Source organism: Lissotriton helveticus, chromosome 5_1 (assembly GCF_964261635.1).
Source record: "Lissotriton helveticus chromosome 5_1, aLisHel1.1, whole genome shotgun sequence".
NCBI lineage: Eukaryota > Metazoa > Chordata > Amphibia > Caudata > Salamandridae > Lissotriton > Lissotriton helveticus.
In genome coordinates this window covers 2,116,957,015-2,116,980,979 of record NC_136065.1, presented here as the reverse complement: position 1 = coordinate 2,116,980,979, position 23,965 = coordinate 2,116,957,015, and the positions used below count along the sequence as shown (strand labels likewise).

Below are 23,965 nucleotides of genomic sequence, written 5' to 3'. Positions count from 1 at the left end.
AATATTTTTTGATCTCAAAGAGCACACCTTGCCACAGTGGTCCCTGGCACTGAACAAAACTACTTAGTGCGTTGATCTGCTTCTTCTGAAAGATCAGAAGGCGGTCACTCACAGTGAAGCCAGCTGATAAATAGAGAGAGAATGTAATAAAAAATAAAAGGGCTTGGTCTCGGACTCCAAGCCACTGTGTTGCCTCACACCAAGAGGGCTTGAAGCGTATGCGCTGAGGCAGGTGAGACCTAACATCACGTGTATGTACATGTCTACGTCAAGGTGCTTTATTATGGAAACCTGCCTACAACAGGGAGTAGAACCCGTGAGGTCAACTCCAGAAGCCCCAACATACCAGACGGACATGTATCAGACTTACTGGTAGTTACTCCTCGGGTATTTCTCAGTAATCCACTATGTGCGGTTTGTCTTCGTCGCCTGCTCGTCGTCCTCAGTTTAGGCCCATCATCTCTTTCAGCCATCAAGGAGTGAGTTTGTGTCTAGTGGAGCCAAGGAGGAGAAACGTGAGCCCTGTAGCTGACTGCACAAGCTTCTCTCTGCTGGACTGGTTGAAGGGGAAGCTTGCAAGAGAGAGGACCCCAAAGTTTGTCACATTCTTCTGTGACCTTTACTACCTGATGCTGTCTTTGGCAAGAAGAAGCCTTGTGAAGAACATCTTCATTTTCATGACACCAAAGTGTTTTGCTATTTTTTTTTGTTTTTTTGAGCAGACCAAGGCCTGTTCTAGTGAAAGTGGTGGATGGGTGAAGTTGTCTCTCCAGATGCGTCACCAGGAGCCCTGAAGCTGGAAACTGTTTCCAATGAGCTAACCAGCAGTCAGCAGTCACATAAGCTACAGCCTCAGAGCCCCATTGTCACCAGTGAAATACGAACCATAACCACCCTCCAAAGAGCCGGTGTGTGGTCCTAGGAAACCGATTCAACGCAAGCCCCAATTTCTGATAAGTCTTAGTACAGATTCTGTCAAACCATGTATCGTCATTCCGTGTGCACCCTAAGGGCGCGTGTAGTTCTCCGCTGATGACCAGATCCATAGAAATGGAGCCTACTACAACATGAGAAGCACTGGACGAGTCTTGTTAACACACCATAACATCCCCAAAAGCTGGGGGGTTGCATTTTCCAGGACAGATTTAGCATTCATTTCATTCCACTGCAACCTTCAGCCCCCTACTGTAGTGACTGCAGGGCGTGGCCTCTAATCGAGAGGATTTTAGCAAGTGCTCTAAATGAATACATTCAGGACATGATGGCTCCAAGGCGGCAGTATGCTGTCGGTCCGAACCCGCTGAAACTTTTCAGACACTCACCCCCAATAACAGATCTGGGTTGAAGCCATCATAGCTCTTTATCTCACTTCGCCACCTCAGTTCAGACCCAGCCATATGCAAATCAGTCTTGACCCTGTGCCCCATGGGAACAGTGCAGACCGAACTGCCAAGACAGGTCTTCCCTGGACCGGAAACAAGCATCCTGGGACCGGTTTCAGGGTAACACCCCTCATCAGCCAGGCTAGTTTGAATCAAGTGGCAGAGTGAGCAAGGGACCCACGTCTGGGCATACCCTGCCAACTTAGCGTGAACAAAGCAAACACAAGGAGATGATGGACTGAGCGCTGAAACTTTTCAGACACTCACCACCAGTCACAGATCTGGGTTGAATCCATCATCATTCTTTAGCTCACTTTGCCATCCGAGTTCAGACACAGCCATGTGCAAATCAGTCTGACCCTGTGCCTCATGGGAACAGTCCAGCCCGAACTGCCAAGCCATGTCTTCCCTGAACCGGAAACAAGCATCCTGGGACCTGGTTCAACCTAACACTTAGCGTCCCTATGCTAGTCCAAGACTTTAGTGTAAAACTTAGCTTCCCCATGCAATCCGAGTCCTGAGTCTAACACTTGGCCTACCCATGAAAGTCCAAGTCCTCCGTCTAACACTAGGCTTCCCCATACCACTCCAAACCCTTAGTCTAACGCTTAGCTTCCCCATGCCAGTCAAAGTCCTCCGTCTAACACCTGGCTTCCCCATGCCAGTCAAAGTCCTCCGTCTAACACCTGGCTTCCCGATGCCATCCAAATTCTCAGTCTAACACCTGGCTTCCCCATACCACTCCAAGTCCTCAGTCTAACACTGAAACCTGTCTGAAAAGTGCAGCCTTCGCTCCCCCTCAAGTCAGTGAAAAACATAGAAACAAATAAATACAACAAGTTGAAAAAGAACATATGCACTAGAGTTGAAAGAAGTAAACCTGTCTGTGACAACTAAACCAAGATGAGGAACTGAAGGAGGTGTTTGGAACTGATGGTTTCGCTCCTTCATTTGTGCTAAAACTTCTTCTCTAACTACTTTACCAGGAGAGCGCTATCCTCTGCATAGTATCACCAGGCGCTCTAAACCTAAGCGACCCCAGGGGTTTGTCAAGAGCTTCTAGTCCCACTTCCACTAGGTTCATTCAAACTGGGATACTCCAAACGGTTCCTAAAGTTGGTGGGACACAAACATTTTCAGAACGTATCAGGACTCTGTCCCTTCAAAGGTGAAAAAAAAGAACTTACTGTGTTGGCAGAACCAAGGTTGTGGGCTGGGCTTTTGGTTTGCGCTTGGTCGATACTCCCATCTGATTGGCCGAACGTTTTAGCGACTGCTGGTTTAAGAGGCCGGAAGCTAGACCCGCATGGTACTGCAGCTGGAAGGAGGAAGCAAGGGGAGAGAATTAGTGGACCATCCAGAGTGGGAATGAACATACATCCAGCTGTTCCCCCAGCCCCACCAGGCTACTCAAGCATATTCAGTCTAGTACCAAACGTGTATTTGCAAAGCACACGTTCACCCAAGGGTACCTTGGGGGTGAACAACAGATGTTTATTGTTACCCAACTCAATGGCACTCATTTTATCGGCATCAGAAGGAAGAAAGGCTGAGTGGACTCTCCGGGGTTTGGAACTGTGACCGTGAGGTCCAACACAGGTCCCTAAATGGATAATGCATTAGTCCACTAAGCCACCACACCGAGCTTCTGTCAAAGAGAACAGCATGGTGAGAGGGGGAGCACTGACGCCGACTGTCAACTTCATGTACAAGGTAAGGCTCTAAAACCTCAAGAGTTTGTCAAGTGCAAGGACTTTAAATCTAGAACACCCTGAATGGCGCCTTTGACCGTGTCGCACCAAGAGCAGATTTTAAAGCACAGGTGAGAGTATACTGAGGAGGTTGGAACTACACATCCCACTGCCGACTGAAACCACTCATTTGCCACCGCTACAGGAAGTCGTTTATTGGTCACCGCACACACCCCACTGCCAACTAAAGCCACTCATTGGCCACCGCTAAAGGACATCGTTCATTGGTCACTGCACACACCCCACTGCCAACTAAAACCACTCACAGGCCACGGCTACAGGACATTGTTCATTGGTCACAACAAACCCACTGCCAACTAGAGCCACTCATTGGCCACCGATACAGGACATCGTTCTTTGGTCACAACAAACCCACTGCCAACTAAAACCACTCACTGGCCACAGTTACAGGACGTTGTTCATTGGTCAATATGCACCCCATTGCCAGCTAAAACCACTCACAGGTTACCGCTAAAGGAAGTCGTTTATTGGTCACCACACACACCCCACTGCCAACTAAAGCCGCTCATTGGCCACCGCTACAGGTCGTAGTTCATTGGTCACCGCACACACCCCACTGCCAACTAAAACTACTCATTGGCCACCGCTACAGGAAGTCATTTATTGGTCACCACACAGACCCCACTGCCAACTAAAACCACTCACTGGCCACCGCTACAGAAAGTCATTCATTGGTCATTGCACACACCCCAATGCCAACTAAAACTACTCACTGGTCACTGCTACAGGACGTCGTTCATTGGTCAACACACACCCCACTGCCAACTAAAGCCACTCATTGGCCACCGCTACAGGTCGTAGTTCATTGGTCACAGCACACACCCAACTGCCAACTAAAACTACTCATTGGCCACCCTACAGGAAGTCATTTATTGGTCACCACACACAACCCACTGCCAACTAAAACCACTCACTGGCCACCGCCACAGAAAGTCATTCCTTGGTCATTGCACACACCCCACTTCCAATAAAACTATTTACTGGCCACTGCTACAGGACGTCATTCATTGGTCACCGCACACACACTGCTGCCAACTAAAACCACTCCCTGGCCACTGCTACAGTACCTCATTCATTGGTCTCTGCACACACCCCACTGCCAACTAAAACCACTCACTGGCCACCGCTACAAGAAATTGTTCTTTGGTCACAACACACACCCCACTGCCAACTAAAACCACTCACTGGCCACCGCTACAGGACATCGTTCTTTGGTCTCTGCATACACCCCACTTCCAACTAAAACCACTCACTGGCCACTGCTACAGGACATTGTTCATTGGTCTCTGCACAGACCCCACTGCCAACTAAAACCACTCACTGGACACTGCTACAGGACATTGTTCATTGATCATAACACACACACACCACACTGCCAGCTAAAACCACTCACTGGACACCGCTACAGAAAGTAATTCGTTGGTCATTGCACACACCCCAATGCCAACTAAAACCCCTCACTGGCCACCGCGAGAGGATGCTGTTCGTTGGTCACTGCACACACACAGCTGCCAACTAAATCTATTCACTGGCCAACGCTTCACGACGTCATTTATTGGTCACCGCACACACCCCACTGCCAACTAAAGCCACTCATTGGCCACCGCTACAGGACAGATTTCATTGGTCACAACAAACCCACTTCCAAATAAAACCAATCACTGGCCACAGTTACAGGACGTTGATCATTGGTCAACACGCACACCATTGCCAGCTAAAACCACTCACTGGTAACCGCTACAGGATGCCGTTCATTGGTCACCACACACACGCCACTGCCAACTAAAACCAATTACTGGACACTGCTACAGGATGTTATTTATTGGTCACCACACACACGCCACTGCCAACTAAAACCACTCACTGGACACCGCTACAGGACATTGTTCATTAACCACTGCACACACCCCACTGCCAACTAAATCCACTCATTGGCCACCGCTACAGGACATCGCTCAATGGTCATGCACACACTGCACAGCCAACTAAAGCCAATCAATGGCCACCGCTACAAGACATTGCTCATTGGTCATGCACACACTGCACAGCCAACTAAAACCATTCACTGGCACCAAACTGGTCCCAAGGCAACGGGTGCTAAACTGGTACCATAAAAGAGGTTATAATGAAACTAACATAAGACATCGCATGATCCCAGGAGAGGGGTACGAAAACCAACAATAGAACAGACACCAAACTTGTCCCATGAGAGGTTATACTGAGATTAACAACAGGCACCGACAGGACCCAGGGAAGGGGTTAGAGAAAAACCTGCAATGGGACAGAGACCAAACCGGTCCCAGGAGAGGGGTTAGAGAAAAACAGGACAGAACCAAACTGTGCAACAAACACCACATCATTCCCATGATAGGGATTCTACTGCAACAGGGTAACAGATACCAAGATCTCCCATCAGAGGGGTTCTATCAGACAAACAGCATTATTGGCACAAAAGCATTCCATGGACAGCAGTTCAACCAAAACTAACCACAAAAAACAGAAAACAGGGCCCATGAGAGGGGATCCAACGAAGCAAACAGCATAACAGGCACTAAACTGGTCCAACGAGAGAGGTTCTACTGAAGCTAGCAATGAGACAGACACTGAACGGATCTGAAGAGACAGGTTCTACTGAGATCAGCAATGAGACAGACACGGAAGCGGACTGAAGAGACAGGTTCTACTGAGATCAGCAATGAGACAGACACGGAAGCGGACTGAAGAGACAGGTTCTACTGAGATCATCAATGAGACAGAGACTGAAGCGGTCTAATGAGACAGGTTCTACTGAGATCGGCAATGAGAGAGTCTGAAGCAGTCTGAAGAGACAGGTTCTACTACGATCAGCAATGTGACAGACACTGAACCTTGCCTGACAGGAAAGGTTCTGAGATCAGCAATGTGACAGACACTGAACCTTGCCTGACAGGAAAGGTTCTGAGATCAGCAATGAGACAGACACTGAAGCGGTCTGACGGGGCAGGCTTTAATTAGATCAGCAATGGGACAGACACTGAAGCGGTCTGACAAGAAAGGTTCTGAGATCAGCAATGAGACAGACACTGTAGAGGTCTGACGGCACAGGTTCTACTGACATCAGCAATGAGACGGACACTGAAGCGGTCTGATGGGACAGGTTCTACTGAGATCAGCAATGAGACGGACACTGAAGCGGTCTGACGGGACAGGTTCTACTGAGATCATCAATGAGACAGACACTGAAGCGGTCTAATGAGACAGGTTCTACTGAGATCGGCAATGAGAGAGTCTGAAGCAGTCTGAAGAGACAGGTTCTACGGAGATCAGCAATGTGACAGACACTGAACCTTGCCTGACAGGAAAGGTTCTGAGATCAGCAATGTGACAGACACTGAACCTTGCCTGACAGGAAAGGTTCTGAGATCAGCAATGAGACAGACACTGAAGCGGTCTGACTGGGCAGGTTTTAATTAGATCAGCAATGTGACAGACACTGAAGCGGTCTGACAAGAAAGGTTCTGAGATCAGCAATGAGACAGACACTGTAGAGGTCTGACGGCACAGGTTCTACTGACATCAGCAATGAGACGGACACTGAAGCGGTATGATGGGACAGGTTCTACTGAGATCAGCAATGAGACGGACACTGAAGCGGTCTGACGGGACAGGTTCCACTGAGATCAGCAATGAGACGGACACTGAAGTGGTCTGACGGGACAGGATATACTGGGATCAGCAATGAGACAGACACCTGTCTGATGGAAAAGGTTCTACTGAGATCAGCAATGAGACAGACACCGAAGCGGTCTGATGGGACAGGTTCTACTGGGATCAGCAATGAGACAGACAATGAAGCGGTCTGATTGAACAGGTTCTACTGGGATCAGCAATGAGACAGACACTGAAGCGGTCTGACAGTACAGGTTCTACTGAGATCAGCAATGAGACCTACACTGAAGTAGTCTGATGAGACAGGTTCTACTGAGATGAGTAATGAGATGGACACTGAAGCGGTCTGATGGGACAGGATATACTGAGACGAGTAATGAGACGGACACTGAAGCGGTCTGATGGGACAGGTTATACTGAGATGAGTAATGAGACAGACAGGGAAGTGGTCTGATGAGACAGGTTCTACTGAGATGAGTAATGAGATGGACACTGAAGCGGTCTGATGGGACAGGATATACTGAGACGAGTAATGAGACGGACACTGAAGCGGTCTGATGGGACAGGTTATACTGAGATGAGTAATGAGACAGACAGGGAAGTGGTCTGATGGGACAGGTTATACTGAGATGAGTAATGAGATGGATACTGAAGCGGTCTGATGAGATAGGCTCTATGGGGATCAGCAATGAGACGGACACTGAAGCGGTCTGACGGGACAGGTTCTACTGAGATGAGTACTGAGACGGACAGTGAAGCGGTCTGACAGGACAGGATCTACTGAGATCAGCAATGAGACGGACGCTGAGGCGGTCTGATGGGAAAGGTTCTACTGAGATGAGTAATGAGACGTACACTAAAGTGGTCTGATGGAACAGGCTCTACTGAGATCAGCAACGAGACCGACACTGAAACGGTCTGACGAGATAGGCTCTATGAGGATCAGCAATGAGTCGGACACTGAACCAGTCTGAGGGGAAAGGTTCTACCTGAGATCAGCAATGAGACGGATACTAAAGCGGTCTGATGGGACAGGTTCTATTGAGATCAGCAATCGAACAGACACTGAAGCAATCTGCCGGGACAGGTTCTACTGAGATCAGCAATGAGACGGACACTGAAGTGGTCAGACGGGACAGGTTCTACTGAGATCAGCAATGAGACCGACACTGAAGTAGTCTGATGAGACAGGTTCTACTGAGATGAGTAATGAGACAGACACTGAAGCGGTCTGATGGGACAGGTTATACTGAGATGAGTAATGAGATGGACACAGAAGCGGTCGGATGAGATAGGCTCTATGGGGATCAGCAATGAGACGGACACTGAAGCAGTCTGACGAGATCAGCAATGAGACCGACACCTGACTCATGGGAAAGGTTCTACTGAGATCAGCAATGAGACGGACACTGAAGTGGTCAGACGGGACAGGTTCTACAGGGATCAGCAATGAGACAGACACCTGTCTGATGGGAAAGGTTCTACTGAGATCAGCAATGAGATGGACACTGACGCGGTCTGATGGGACACGTTCTACTGGGATCAGCAATGAGACGGACACTGAAGCGTTCTGATGGGACAGGTTCTACTGAGATCAGCAATGGGACGGACTCTGAGGGGGTCTGACGGGACAGGTTCTACTGAGGTCAGCAATGAGACCGACACTGAAGTAGTCTGATGAGACAGGTTTTACTGAGATGAGTAATGAGATGGACATTGAAGCGGTCTGATGGGACAGGATATACTGAGACGAGTAATGAGACGGAACTGAAGCAGTCTGATGGAACAGGTTCTACTGAGATGAGTAATAAGACAGACATTAGAGTGGTCTGATGGGACAGGTTATACTGAGACGAGTAACGAGACGTACACTAAAGTGGTCTGATGGAACAGGCTCTACTGAGATCAGCAACGAGACCGAAACTGAACCGGTCTGACGAGATAGGCTCTATGAGGATCAGCAATGAGTCGGACACTGAACCGGTCTGAGGGGAAAGGTTCTACCTGAGATCAGCAATGAGACGGATACTAAAGCGGTCTGATGGGACAGGTTCTATTGAGATCAGCAATCGAACAGACACTGAAGCAATCTGCCGGGACAGGTTCTACTGAGATCAGCAATAAGACAGACACTGAAGTGGTCTGATGGGACAGGTTATACTGAGACGAGTAACGAGACGGACACTGTAGCGGTCTGATGGGATAGGTTATACTGAGATGAGTAATGAGACGGACACTGAAGCGGTCTGATGGGACAGGCCCTACTGAGATCAGCAATAAGACAGACACTGAAGTGTTCTGATGGGACAGGTTCTATTGAGATGAGTAATAAGACAGACATTAGAGTGGCCTGATGGGACAGGTTATACTGAGATGAGTAATGAGACAGACACCGAAGCGGTCTGACGGCACAGGTTCTTCTGAGATCAGCAATGAGATGGACAGTGAAGCGGTCTGATGGGACAGGTTCTACTGAGATCAGCAATGAGACCGACACTGAGGTGGTCTGATGAGACAAGTTCTTCTGAGATGAGTAATGAGATGGACACTGAAGCGGTCTGATGGGACAGGGTATACTGAGACGAGTAATGAGCCGGACACTGAAGCGGTCTGATGAGACAAGTCCTACTGAGATCAGCAATGAGACGGACTCTGAGGCGGTCTGACGGGACAGGTTCTACTGAGATGAGAAGTGAGACGGACAGTGAAGCGGTCTGACAGGACAGGATCTACTGAGATCAGCAATGAGACGGACTCTCAGGCGGTCTGATGGGAAAGGTTCTACTGAGATGAGTAATGAGACGAGACTGAAGTGGTCTAATGGAACAGGCTCTACTGAGATGAGTAATGAGACCGACATTGAAACGGTCTGACGAGATAGGCTCTATGAGGATCAGCAATGAGACGAGTAATGAGACGGACACTAAAGCGGTCTGATGGGACAGGTTTTACTGAGATCAGCAATGGGACGGACTCTGACACGGTCTGACGGGGCAGGTTCTACTGAGATGAGTAATGAGACGGACACTCAAGTGGTCTGATGGGACAGATTATACTGAGATGAGTAATGAGACGGACACTGAAGCGGTCTGATGGGACAGGTTCTACTGAGATGAGTAATGAGACAGTGTTAGAAATGGCGATTTCCGGTTGGCTAAGGCTTGCGCCAAAGCCAGGCAGGGACCACCACTCTAGTCAGGGCAAGGGAGTTACATGCCAAAGATAATCCCTGCTCACCCTCTAGGCAACGTGACACGAGCAGTAAGGCTTATCCCAGAGGCAAGTAGGTTAAGTGTTTGCGCGTGCACCCAGCAACAACACCCAAGGCCCACCACAAAAGCAAAAAGTTTAGGGGTGAACCTGCCAGAAGGGCCAAGTCCAACACAACCCCCTTCCAGCCAAAACACAGGGTAGACCAATCACCACCGTGATGGGCTTCCCTGCTTGGGGCGATAGAACACGGACGCGGGCATGCAACTGCAGGGACACCCTCTTGTTCTACGCCAAGGTGAACCCATGGGATTCCTTCTAAAACCACTGTCTGGAACAACTGGGCTACCCCACTGGTACTCCCAAGCTGTCCACGGCCAGGACCAGGCCCTAGGCCACCCAGGTGCCACTGGTCCTTGCCTATTCACAGAGCGGGGGGTAGTAACCCTGGTACATAGTAGCCATTCTCCACTCTTCCTGTCTGTAGGACAGGGCTAGACTGCCACTGGTTCTCCTGCCTAGGGTCTACACCCTCAGGCGGACCAGGAGTCACAGGGGAGGCTCTCCTCCCTCTACCTCTCCTTCTAGGGTTCCTCCTCCTCCTGAAAGGGGTACCCTTAGAACACTACTCTCCCAACCTAGTGTTTAACCCCTCAGGTGGCACCGGGGTCAGAGGCAGGCTTTCCCACCCTCTGCACCCCTTCCAGAATTCTGCACCCTCCCAACTGGAGTGGTACCCCTGGAAGATGAACCTGTCAGGACACTGGTTACATACATTCTACCCTTCAGGTCAGGCGGATCCTGAACCTGGCCTCCCAACCTCTGGTCTAAAACCTTTGGTGGAATAATTGCCTGGCACTCCAGGACTTCTGGGAACTTACACACCATCCCCCTGAGGCTAACAAATGGCTAATATGTTGTGTGACCATCTGTCTGGTGCAGATCTCCCGTCCACTGTCCACCTGACAGTGCGGGAAGATCCCCCAGAACAGAAGTGGTGTCACCATGGTCACTACACAGGAACTTAGCCCGACTGGGTAGTCCCTGACCCACTGGTTCTTCCACTGGGGAACACATCCCCCATTCACTCCTCACTTCGGACTCCTGTGCCTCCCAACTGGAGTAGCACTGCCGGACACTAGAACCACTGGAGTTCTATTTACAGACGCTCCAGGTCCTCTATACACTAGGTGATCTTCCTCAAATGGACTAACAGGACAGCCTAGATCCCCAACCTGGTGTTCCCTTAAGAAACCACCAAGGTTCTGAGACAGGGCTTCGAGCATCAGGGGACTATCAATCACACATTTACTCCCGCTCAACTGAGACAGGTAGTAAGCCCCTACACCCCTCTCGCTACCCTGGGACCTAGGTGGGCTACTCTGAACCTCGTCCACCACGCTGGGCTGGAAGATACCAGAACCACTACTTTTGGAATCACTCACCAATGACTCTTCAGAACCTCTAGCACTTTCCAAGTGGTCTGCTTCCCTTGCAAGGAGCTCTGCGTCAGTAACCCCACTTTCCAACAGGTGTTGGCGCAACCCTGGCAAACAACAACTGAGCAGGTGCTCTCTGAGAACCAGATTGAACAATGTGTGAAAATCAGATTCCGTGTGAACCTGTACCCAATCAAACAGTGCCCCATCACATTCATCCACAAACTCCTCCCAAGACCGGTGAGACAGTTTCCTACTGCCCCTGAATTTCAACCTATACTCCTCTTCTTGGGAAACAGGTAACATACTCTGGGAACTGGGAATGTGACTTCCTGCACCGAAGTCTATATAGCTGCCACCACTGGATTCAACCCTCCCTGGGGAATCCAGAAACTCAAAACTGCGCGCAGGGGATAATCTAGCTTCCAGAGCTAATTTCTCTCTGGTGAATGCCCTCTCAGCCTCCTCTATCCTCTCCTGCGCTAAGACCCTCTCGGTCTTTAGCTGTTGCTTCTTAACACCCAGCTGAGCCATCGCCTGGGCATGCTCTAACCTGAGCGGTTCCAAAGCCAGCTGGTGCTCCCTTTCTGCCCTCCTATCTACCCACTCCTCTGGGGACAGGGACCGGGAAAGGAATGAGGCGCTGCTCCCTACACTGGACCCAGCAAGGGACTCCCTATCTATGGGGTCTTCACTATCTGCTGGCATCCATGCACTGTCATCTTCTCCCTCCTCTTCAGACTCTTCAGGGCTCCGCACAGACCCACCACCCTCATGGAGTGAGGCCCGGGCCCTTTCCTTACTGCACTCAAGATCCCATTGATCCTTTTGCCATAGGATCAGGCTGTTACTAAGTTCGGACTGAGCGTCTGACTCACCCACCTCTATGTCTCTCTCTTAACAGAACCTTACCAACTCCAACATACTGTATCCAGATATACCACAGACATCAAAAGCAGGCTCCATTTTGGCAGACGTTCTCGAGAAAAGTTTAACACAAGGAACCTAGGTGTCTGACCTAAACAGGAGTACACAATTCACAAAGGACACCTTGAGGAGAAGAAATATTGGAACTAAAAAAACAATAATCCCCAAAATGTGATAATCTAAAATGCAGAGTTTTGTGGTGCAGCCAGCTGCCGCTGTGGTTCAGCGCAAACACAAATCTGGATCCCTTCCGCTGCCACCAATGTTAGAAATGGCGATTTCCGGTTGGCTAAGGCTTGTGCCAAAGCCAGGCAGGGACCACCACTCTAGTCAGGGCAAGGGAGTTACACGCCAAAGATAACCCCTGCTCACCCTCTAGGCAACGTGACACGAGCAGTAAGGCTTATCCCGGAGGCAATGTATGTTAAGTGTTTGGGTGCCCACCCAGCAACAACACCCAAGGCCCACCACAAAAGCAAAAAGTTTAAGGGTGAACCTGCCAGAAGGGCCAAGTCCAACAGACGGACACTGAAGCGGTCTGATGGGACAGGTTCTACTGAGATCAGCAATGGGACGGACAGTGAAGCAGTCTGATTGAACAGGCTCTACTGAGATCAGCAATCGAACAGAGGCAGACTAGGTCAGCCGACTAACAAGGCTCTCACCCGAAACCTATTTTCTTGAATGTGTTCTGAATGGTCAGGGGTAGAGACTTGAGCCTACTACAGTCGTATTCCTTTTTGTACTCTGATGTGTTGCCACTGCCAATGAGGGTCTGTTGGCCTCACTTCCTGCTTCCTGTCTCAGGCCAAGCACCCAGTGTCCTGGCCAGTGGGAGCTTTGATACTACTGAGCAGATGATGCAACTGGAAAGATCAGACAGACAAGCAACGGGCAGCAGGTGTAGTGAACACACACACACACACGCACACACATGCACGCACGCGCGCACACACACACGTTCAGACTCCCCCTCAAACAAACACCCACTGAAGGCAGGCTGCAGCAGGAAGCTCAGGGCCCCGCATGAGCTCCACCGGAAGCCCTCATGTGAAGCGCTAGAGGAAACTAAACTAAAGTTTAGCGCTAGAGGCAACTTCACTAAAGTCGCAGCTCACCCGGAGGGCACTGAGGGTGCCAACCTCGTGGGTGAAGAAGCTGTAACCCGTGCCCATGCCCCGAGTGACAAAGCATGCGGCTGGTAGGTGCACACGGAGTACCTGGGGGCAGCACCTGTCATCAGTAGCTGTGAGTGGGGGCCAGCACAGACCCACCCCCACCACTGCACCTGCACTTTAAGCAGGCACAGACCCACCCCCACCACTGCACCTGCACTTGAAGCAGGCACAGACCCACCCCCACCACTGCACCTGCACTTGAAGCAGGCACAGACCCACCCCCACCACTGCACCTGCACTTGAAGCAGGCACAGACCCACCCCCCACCACTGCACCTGCACTTTAAGCAGGCACAGACCCACCCCCACCACTGCACCTGCACTTTAAGCAGGTACAGACCCACCCCCCACCACTGCACCTGCACTTTAAGCAGGCACAGACCCACCCCCACCACTGCACCTGCACTTTAAGCAGGTACAGACCCACCCCCCACCACTGCACCTGCACTTTAAGCAGGCACAGACCCACCCCCACCACTGCACCTGCACTTTAAGCAGGCACAGACCCACCCCCACCACTGCACCTGCACTTGAAGCAGGCACAGACCCACCCCCACCACTGCACCTGCACTTTAAGCAGGCACAGACCCACCCCCACCACTGCACCTACACTTGAAGCAGGCACAGACCCACCCCCACCACTGCACCTGCACTTTAAGCAGGCACAGACCCACCCCCACCACTGCACCTGCACTTTAAGCAGGCACAGACCCACCCCCCACCACTGCACCTACACTTGAAGCAGGCACAGACCCACCCCCACCACTGCACCTGCACTTTAAGCCGGCACAGACCCACCCCCACCACTGCACCTGCACTTGAAGCAGGCACAGACCCACCCCCACCACTGCACCTGCACTTGAAGCAGGCACAGACCCACCCCCACCACTGCACCTGCACTTTAAGCAGGTACAGACCCACCCCCACCACTGCACCTGCACTTTAAGCAGGTACAGACCCACCCCCACCACTGCACCTGCTCTTGAAGCAGGCACAGACCCACCCCCACCACTGCACCTGAAGCAGGCACAGACCCACCCCCACCACTGCACCTGCACTTGAAGCAGGCACAGACCCACCCCCCACCACTGCACCTGAAGCAGGCACAGACCCACCCCCACCACTGCACCTGCACTTGAAGCAGGCACAGACCCACCCCCCACCACTGCACCTGAAGCAGGCACAGACCCACCCCCACCACTGCACCTGCTCTTGAAGCAGGCACAGACCCACCCCCACCACTGCACCTGCACTTGAAGCAGGCACAGACCCACCCCCACCACTGCACCTGCACTTGAAGCAGGCACAGACCCACCCCCCACCACTGCACCTGCACTTGAAGCAGGCACAGACCCACCCCCACCACTGCACCTGCACTTGAAGCAGGCACAGACCCACCCCCCACCACTGCACCTGCACTTGAAGCAGGCACAGACCCACCCCCACCACTGCACCTGCACTTGAAGCAGGCACAGACCCGCCCCCACCACTGCACCTGCACTTGAAGCAGGCACAGACCCACCCCCACCACTGGACCTGCACTTGAAGCAGGCACAGACCCACCCCCCACCACTGCACCTGCACTTGAAGCAGGCACAGACCCACCCCCACCACTGCACCTGCACTTGAAGCAGGCACAGACCCACCCCCCACCACTGCACCTGCACTTGAAGCAGGCACAGACCCACCCCCACCACTGCACCTGCACTTTAAGCAGGCACAGACCCACCCCCCACCACTGCACCTGCACTTTAAGCAGGTTGTGTTAATGTGTTTTCCACCCTGGCGTCCAAGTGCTCGTGCCCAGCTGTGCAGACTCACAAAGCCCCATTAAATATTTAGCAGAGCCCCTTTCTATCGGTAGAAAGGTTAAAGTTAATAACACTGACAGCACGGCCCATCCATCCTGATTTATACATTATTAAGAGGCGCGCGGTATATTCCACGGAGCACGCGCTCTGCCCTGCTCTGCACACGAAGCATCTAGGAAACAACCCGAGGAATGGGACGGGGAAAGGCGGCATCAACCTCAAAGTGCACCCGCCCTTGCTGGCGGCGTCACATATAGGGTGGCAGTGGTACCTCCTCCCACATGCTACCACCGTCGAAGCACTGGACTATCTATGGCTGAAAACCCTCCGCGTTACTGCTAGCTCGCGGCTGCCACACATACCACAGCTCATGCGGCTCCTCCATGTGGGCGGAGGAGCGGCTCCTCCATGTGGGCGGAGGAGTGTCGCCCCACTGCTTTCTCGCACCTTTCTCGCAGTGCGAGAAAGCAGAAGAAGGGTATGCCTGGTAGGGGACAGGCGGGTGGGGTAGGACTGGCTAGCCCAATGTTGTAGGTGCTGACCGTTTGGTCGGCCCGAGGGTCATTAGGCCAAGCAGACAGACACACACTGTCCTGCTCCCACGCACTGTCCTGCTCCCACGCACTGCATCAGCAGGCTGGGCTGACCTCCTTTCAACATACTTTAGACGTCAACCACGTAAATGACTGATTGACTCGGCCCCAACACGGAGTGACTGCACCTCCGGCATTCATCCACCCGTTTTTAACAAGTAATGCTAATACGTAGGAAGTTATCCATAACCCACAGGACAGAGCGGACGCCCCTCCTGTGTGCACGTTATCCATAGTAACTGGAGACCGTACCAGGAACGCACGCACTGTCGTGCCGTTAGAATCAGGATTCAACACGTGAAATCCTCACGTCGTGCTACACCACAGGCTGCCTGCCCCACTCTACCCTCTACGCCACCATCACATGGGTGCCCGGCGGGGACCCTTGTGAGTATCTTCTTCTTCTGTGTCTCTTTCCTATACTTGTGGCACACATCTACTACACGGCTGCGCGATCCGCCCTTCAGATGTCCCTACATTTCTAGGTCCTGAAGAGACCCTACATTGCACAAAAGGGGCGAAACGTCGTCGGCAGATAACAGAAGCGTACCATTAAACCAGCGCTTTTCATTGTATAAGAAATGCGGCGTACATTTTGTATACTTACAAATGGCCCACACTATGATTAACTGGAAACCTTGTACATTTGTCACAAATATGTCATCAAAATGTTAGGTCCTTTTTTCTCACTGATGACACTACGCACTACTGTGATATTATTTCCTTGCACATATCTTGATTTCTTTCAAGAACGATATAAACTTGATTGTGAAATATAAAAAGTAAGGTATATGAGGTCTTTTCTCCTTTTGACTTCACTCTAACCCTCTTCATTGTCATTTTGCATAAGTCTATCAATATCACTTTGATATTATTCCACAGGAGCCATTGTTTTCGATAATCATTTAACTACCCTGGTTCCGTGTGAGTGGGGTCCCCCCTTGTCCTAGGTTCTCGAGTAGTTAACTAAAAGGCGAATGTATGACATTACAACGCATGCTTTTACATCGCATGCCTTTACAACGCTGTTTTTACAACGCATGCCTTTACAACGCATAGTGCTTTGGGGCGCTGGATAGTGAATAGTTTAATTTACTATTCCAACTCCAGTCCCCGTGGATAGTAGGGAAGGTGTTGGATAGTAAATTAAACCTATTCCCTATCCTAGAGCGCCCCCCCGCAGCGCAATGCGTTGTAATAGTTTGCGTTGTAAAAGTTGCGTCGTAAAGGCACTGCGTGGTAAAAGTTGCTTTGTAAAGGATGTTTCCCCTAAAAGGCATGTCAATTGAGTGACCCTTTGGGCAGCCTGGGTTGCTTTTGTACATAAACAAAATTATAGTTCATTAAATCAAACACAGAAGGTTCTGTATAGTGCAAGTCTGTAAGTCTTGCGTTTGAAGGTCCTCTTATATGTGATAATGAAGTAAAAGGAGTGAAACAGTTGCTCAGGATCACACAGCTTGATCAGGAGGGGAAGCTGAGATTGATCCAGATTTTCTGGTTTCACATTCTGCAATTCAGCCACTGGATGTCCATGCTTCACTTCCCCTACACCCATCTTACTACCCTCCACCCCCTAGATACTCAACCCCCTGGCTTCAATGCGGCCCTCGGTCACATCACAGACCACATTTTTGGGGGGCCACTGGGAAATGTTTGTGAGTACCCGTGATGTAGAGGAGGTGTTAGTTGTGTGGAGGGTTCAGGTACTGGGCGAAGAGTAAAGTGTGCCTCATTTAGGGGGCAGTATGTGGTCTTTCACTTACACTACAATCAAACACAAGTATTAGTGAAGATAGAAATTGCTATTGGTCCTGAAGAAGTGCCGTCCATAAGACTGTTTGGCAAGAAACATGTCGACCTTAGAGCGCAATACCCTGTAAATATTGCTGCAGGGTTGCGCCACACTTAGTTTTAACCTGGAGAGGGGCCATACTCATTAAAATAGTTCTGATTGGATCCCTACTTCCTGCTTTAACCTCACTTTCCTTTACATCTACACTCACAAGGCCCCTCACACGCACTGCACCTTACGGCAAGGAATTCAAGATCTAAGCCAAAGAGCCCCTACTGTGGGTGCCCGTCGGGTATTTCTGTGAAACAGTAAAGGTATCGGATCCTACATCTGACCAACCCGGATCTCAACAATAGGAAAAACAGAACAAGGTGGCTGGACAGGATTATTCGTGAAACAATTCCCCAGACACACAGTCAATCTGTACCATGTGACCACTGGATTTAATTTTCCAAACAAGTTTATTTTTCTTTTTTACATTTATCAGCAATTTTTTGAAACACAAGCACAAACAAAACCACTGTCAATTCAAAAGGTTCATATATACAGTATCTACAAATGCACACATTTACAAATTTACAACAAAGAATCAAACAAAAAATTGGTTACACACACCAAAAGACAATCACATATGTATAATAATTCAAATAAATTGCAATTATATACAGTGCAGAGATTAGTCCATAAGCAAACAAACGGGCACCAGTCCTAGAGATTGAAAAAACCAAGTGACAGGCGGGGTTGAGATCGAAAACAAGCCTGCCTGTCAACGAAAGCCTGTGGTGTAATGTTAAATAGGGTTGCGAGGCTAGGATACAGAGTGGTGGTATGATTTACATCCTAGCGGCACCCTTTGTTGTAGCCACAGGGTGGTATTGTCGACGCGTTTCGAACCTAAGTATTTAAGGTTCTCTTCAGGACAGGGACTGGGAAACAGATTCTGCAAAAAAGTACAGAATTTGGTGTCAGACATACATTAACGTACTGTAGAATGCCTACTCAGACTCCGTGAGAAGTAGAAAATATTTACCTGCACGCGGGCACAAAGATTGCCGTGGCGTAGGTATATCGTGTTCACACCTAGAAGACATATGTAAAGGTGCTCAGTGCACGGGGATTAAAAGGGTCGCACAAGGAAAGGCAAACGGTCTGTCCTAAGTATGAATCATACCTGCAATAGGCGCAGAGCAGGACTTAAGGCGTGGTGTCAGGCTTCAGAAGCTTGCGGGTATCAGGGCGGCTCACATTATTTTTGCGCGTGTAGGTCTAAATGGATGATACAAAATCATGTATGGAATATGTATCTCTCTAGGCATGGGTGCACAGCACAACACCCCCCCAAATCGCCAAAATCGAATTGCGCGAGGTTCCTACCTGGCTATGCAGACCACGGGGAGGGAAGCGGCCGGTCACTGGCCTCAGTTCAGGCCGGCAGTTAAAATTGGCCCGCTGAAAAAAGAGAAACCCTTTGTGAGCGCCAGGGTCAAAAGGCAGCAGCGGAGCTGGTTACAAACCGCTGCGCATAGCAATGCTTACTTTCCTGAATGAAGTAATCAAGCCACAGTAAGGTCCGTGTTCCTCACTCTCTCCCAGGGACAAGCTGTCTGTAGGTGGAGCGCCGGGACACCAGTAGGTATTTTGAATCAAGTTCACAGTAGCAGGGGGTGTGGTCAAAAAACGGAGTGAAGCCCCTAAGGAATGCTGGGATCTGTAGTTACAAACCGCTGCGCATAGCAATGCTTACTTTTCTGAATAAAGTAATCAAGCCACAGTAAGGTCCGTGTTCCTCACTCTCACCCAGGGACAAGCTGTCTGTAGGTGGAGCGCCGGGACACCAGTAGGTATTTTGAATCAAGTTCACAGTAACAGGGGGTGTGGTCAAAAAACGGAGTGAAGCCCCTAAGGAATGCTGGGATCTGTAGTTATGAGAACACTAAAGACTAGCATGTCGGCTGATATTGTACATGGAAGCCTGCCAAAAGCCTCGCAATTTCATAATTCTACAGGCGTGCAGTTTGTAGATGGGGCGCCTGGACACCAGTAGGTAATTTGGATCCGGTTCACAGTAACAGTGATGCCCCTGAGGAATGCTGGGATCTGTAGTTTTGAGGAAACTGAAGACTAGCATTTCGGCTGATATTATGCTTGGAGGCCTGCCAGAAGCATCGCCATTTCGTAATTCAACTGCTTGCTCAACTGATTTACATGACATTCCTCCCCGCACGTGGGCATATTTACAAGGTCAATACAATGAGCCACATTTGCACAATAGCACTCTATTTCATCATATCCCTTGTTTTCCCCAACGTGATGCATATACATATACTCATCCAAACGCGACATTCCTCCCCGCGCATGGGCATATTTACAAGGCCACTCTAAAAAAGACATTTTCATCAGTCTAAATGAGCAATATTTACACAATATCACTACACGTCCTCATACACGTTGTTTTCACTACAGTAGTACATGCCAATATACCCGTCTAGCACATAAAAATTCTGAATTCATTGTACAGTTCAGAGTTCTGAACAGCAATAATTGCATTGCAACCATAGACACCGCCATGACTCAAAATACAAGGTGACTCAATACTAGACCTTATGCGACTCAATGGATATTGTTAAAAAAGTGAGTAAAAAATAGAAAATAAGTACACAGCGAAAGTTATGGTAGTGCAGCACAGCCAAACTGGACAACATCAGAGGCGGATTCATAAATTGACAGTTTCAGACATCTCGTTCGGGTATTTCAGCACCAACCCGACGAGGAGCAGACCCAATGATGAAGCATGGCACCCATCGGGCTAGGTGTGTGAGGGCCCTCGTTCCAACAAGAGGAATTCCCCTCCTCTATCTAGATATTGAGTGAAGCATTTGCCACCTGAGCTGCTGTCCTTATGAAGCACTTCCCGCCTGATCTGCTGTCCTGCTGAAGCACTTCCCGCCTGAGCTGTTGTCCTGCAGCTGCACTTCCCACTTGAGCTGCTGTCCTGCAGTAGCACTTCCCGTCGGAGCTGCTGATCAGCAGCTGGACTTCCCATCTGAGCTGCTGTACTGCAGCTGCACTTCCTGTTTGAGCTGCTGTCCTGCAGCTGCACTTCCCGTCTGAGCTGCTGTCCTGCAGCCGCACTTCCTGTCTGAGCTGCTGTCCTGCAGACGCACTTCCCGTCTGAGCTGCTGTCCTGCAGCTGCACTTCCCATCTGAGCTGCTGTTGAACTGCTGTTCTGCAGCTGCACTTCCCGCCTGAGCTGCTGTCCTGCAGCTGCACTTCCCATCTGAGCTGATGCCCTGCAGCTGCACTTCCTGCCTGACCTGGTGTCCTGCAGCTGCACTTCCCGCCTGACCTGGTGTCCTGCAGCTGCACTTCCCGCCTGAGCTGCTGTCCTGCAGCTGCACTTCCTGCCTGAGGTGTTTGTTCTGCAGCTGTACTTCCCATCTGAGCTGATGCCCTGCAGCTGCACTTCCTGCCTGACCTGGTGTCCTGCAGCTGCACTTCCCGCCTGACCTGGTGTCCTGCAGCTGCACTTCCCGCCTGAGCTGCTGTCCTGCAGCTGCACTTCCTGCCTGAGGTGTTTGTTCTGCAGCTGCACTTCCTGCCTGAGGTGTTTGTTCTGCAGCTGTACTTCCTGCCTGAGCTGCTGTCCCACAGCTGCACTTCCCGCCTGAGCTGCTATCCCGCAGCTGCACTTCCCGCCTGAGCTGCTGTCCTGCAGCTGCACTTTCCGCCTGAGCTGCTGTCCTGCAGCAGCACTTCCCGTCTGAGCTGCTGTCCTGCAGCTGCACTTCCAGTCTGAGCTGCTGTCCTGCAGCTGCACATCCCGCCTAAGGTGTTTGTTCTGCAACTGCACTTCCCACCTGAGCTGCTGTCCCACAGCTGCACTTCCCGCCTGACCTGGTGTCCTGCAGCTGCACTTCCCGCCTGACCTGGTGTCCTGCAGCTGCACTTCCCGCCTGAGCTGCTGTCCTGCAGCTGCACTTCCTGCCTGAGGTGTTTGTTCTGCAGCTGCACTTCCTGCCTGAGGTGTTTGTTCTGCAGCTGTACTTCCTGCCTGAGCTGCTGTCCCACAGCTGCACTTCCCGCCTGAGCTGCTATCCCGCAGCTGCACTTCCCGCCTGAGCTGCTGTCCTGCAGCTGCACTTTCCGCCTGAGCTGCTGTCCTGCAGCAGCACTTCCCGTCTGAGCTGCTGTCCTGCAGCTGCACTTCCAGTCTGAGCTGCTGTCCTGCAGCTGCACATCCCGCCTAAGGTGTTTGTTCTGCAACTGCACTTCCCGCCTGAGCTGTTGTCCCACAGCTGCACTTCCCGCCTGAGCTGGTGTCCTGCAGCTGCACTTCCAGACTGAGCTGCTGTCCCGCAGTTGCACTTCCCGCCTGAGCTGCTGTCCAGCAGCAACACTTCCTTTCTGAGCCGCTATCTTTAAGCACCACTTCCCGCTTTAATCGCTGTCCTACCACTGCACTTCTTCCCTGAGCCACCTCCTCTATGCTACAATTCCTGCTTGAACCTTTGCCCTGGAGTTGCATACCCTGCGTGGGCAGCCGTCACACAGGAGCACCTTCCCACATGTGCCACTGTCTTGCAGCACTGCTTTCTGCTCGCACCACTGTCCTGTAGCTGTACTTCTCACCTGAGCCACTGTCCTGCAGCTGCCCTCCCATGAGCCACTGTACTGCAACTGCACTTCCTGCTTGAGCCATTGCCCAGCAATAAGCACACCCCACCTGGGCCACTGCCCTGAAGCAACACTCCCACCTGCCACTGACATACAGTTGCATTTACTGCCTTAGGCTCTGTGGGACAACTGCACTTTTTGTCTGAGCCACTGTCCTGCAGATGCCATACCCACTTGAGTGGCTGTTGAATCACAGCACGTTATGCCTGAGCCACTGTCCTGCAGCTGCACATCCATCCTGAGTAACTGCCCTGTTTGAGTCGCTGCCCTGCAACAGCATTTTCTACCTGCACCCCGCTGGCCTGCAGCTGCACTTCAAAGCACTGCCCTGCAGCTGCACTTCCTCCCTGTGCCACTGTAGGACAACAGCACATCCCACCTGAATCACTGCCCTACAGCTCCACTTCATGCCTAAGCCACTGCCCTATAACTGCCCTTCCTGCCTAAGCCATTATAGGACCACCGCCCTTCCCAAATGAACCAAGGTCCTGAAGCTGCACTTTCAACACGAGCCACTGTCCTGCCTCTCCACTTCCCACCTTAGCTCCTGCCCTGCTGCTCCACTTCCTACCTTAGCTTCTGCTCTGCAGTCCCGCTTCCCACCTTATCCCCTGCCCTGCAGCTCCACTTCCCACCTTAGCTCCTGCCCTGCTGCTCCACTTCCCACCTTAGCTCCTGCCCTGCTGCTCCACTTCCCACCTTAGCTCCTGCCCTGCAGCTCCACTTCCCACCTTAGCTCCTGCCCTGCTGCTCCACTTCCCACCTTAGCTCCTGCTCTGCTGCTCCACTTCCCACCTTAGCTCCTGCCCTGCAGCTCCACTTCCCACCTTAGCTTCTGCCCTGCAGCTCCACTTCCCACCTTAGCTTCTGCTCTGCCGCTACACTTCCCACCTTAGCTCCTGCCCTGCAGCTCCACTTCCCACCTTAGCTCCTGCCCTGCTGCTCCACTTCCCACCTTAGTTCCTGCCCAGCAGCTCCACTTCCCACCTTAGCTCCTGCCCTGCTGCTCCACTTCCCACCTTAGCTCCTGCCCTGCAGCTCCACTTCCCACCTAAGCTCCTGCCCTGCAGCTCCACTTCCCACGTTAGCTCCTGCCCTGCAGCTCCACTTCCCACCTTAGCTCCTGCCCTGCAGCTCCACTTCCCACCTTCGCTCCTGCCCTGCATCACTTCTTCCCTCAAGCACTCTTGCCCTGCATCTGCACTTCCCGCTGCAGCGATTTGTGCAAAAGGCAGCATTGCTGCACACTCGGACGTTTGTGTCTTGTTTTCGTCTGTCAGATGCCTTCTGACAGTGGTGAGTTTTTGGATACCGAGGCGGTACCCTCATGACTCCACATTCATTTTGAGTTTTTTAGTCGCTGTTTAGGTTGTCTTATTGATGTGTGACGCTTTGTCACAGTTGAGGTTGTATCACAAGGTCAGCGCTGTGATAGGCCGTCACCGAGCCCGAGGTTTAAATAATCCCTGCCGGCGCGGTGGCCCGCCCCGCCAGGGAGCACGTGCACCCTTCGGCAGCTGCACGCGCTGATGACTG

At 51.3% G+C, this 23,965-nt stretch overlaps 1 protein-coding gene across 1 annotated transcript in view; it reads right to left on the bottom strand.

Annotated features, from left to right (window-relative positions):
• The window catches only part of MED27 (mediator complex subunit 27), a 1,027,121-nt gene that overhangs the window by 691,436 nt on the left and 311,720 nt on the right, over positions 1 to 23,965 (bottom strand). Inside the window, exon 3 of the mRNA XM_078646177.1 lies at positions 2,570 to 2,700. Within this exon, the coding sequence (XP_078502303.1) occupies positions 2,570 to 2,700 (131 nt within the window). The remainder of the gene's footprint in view (positions 1 to 2,569; positions 2,701 to 23,965) is intronic.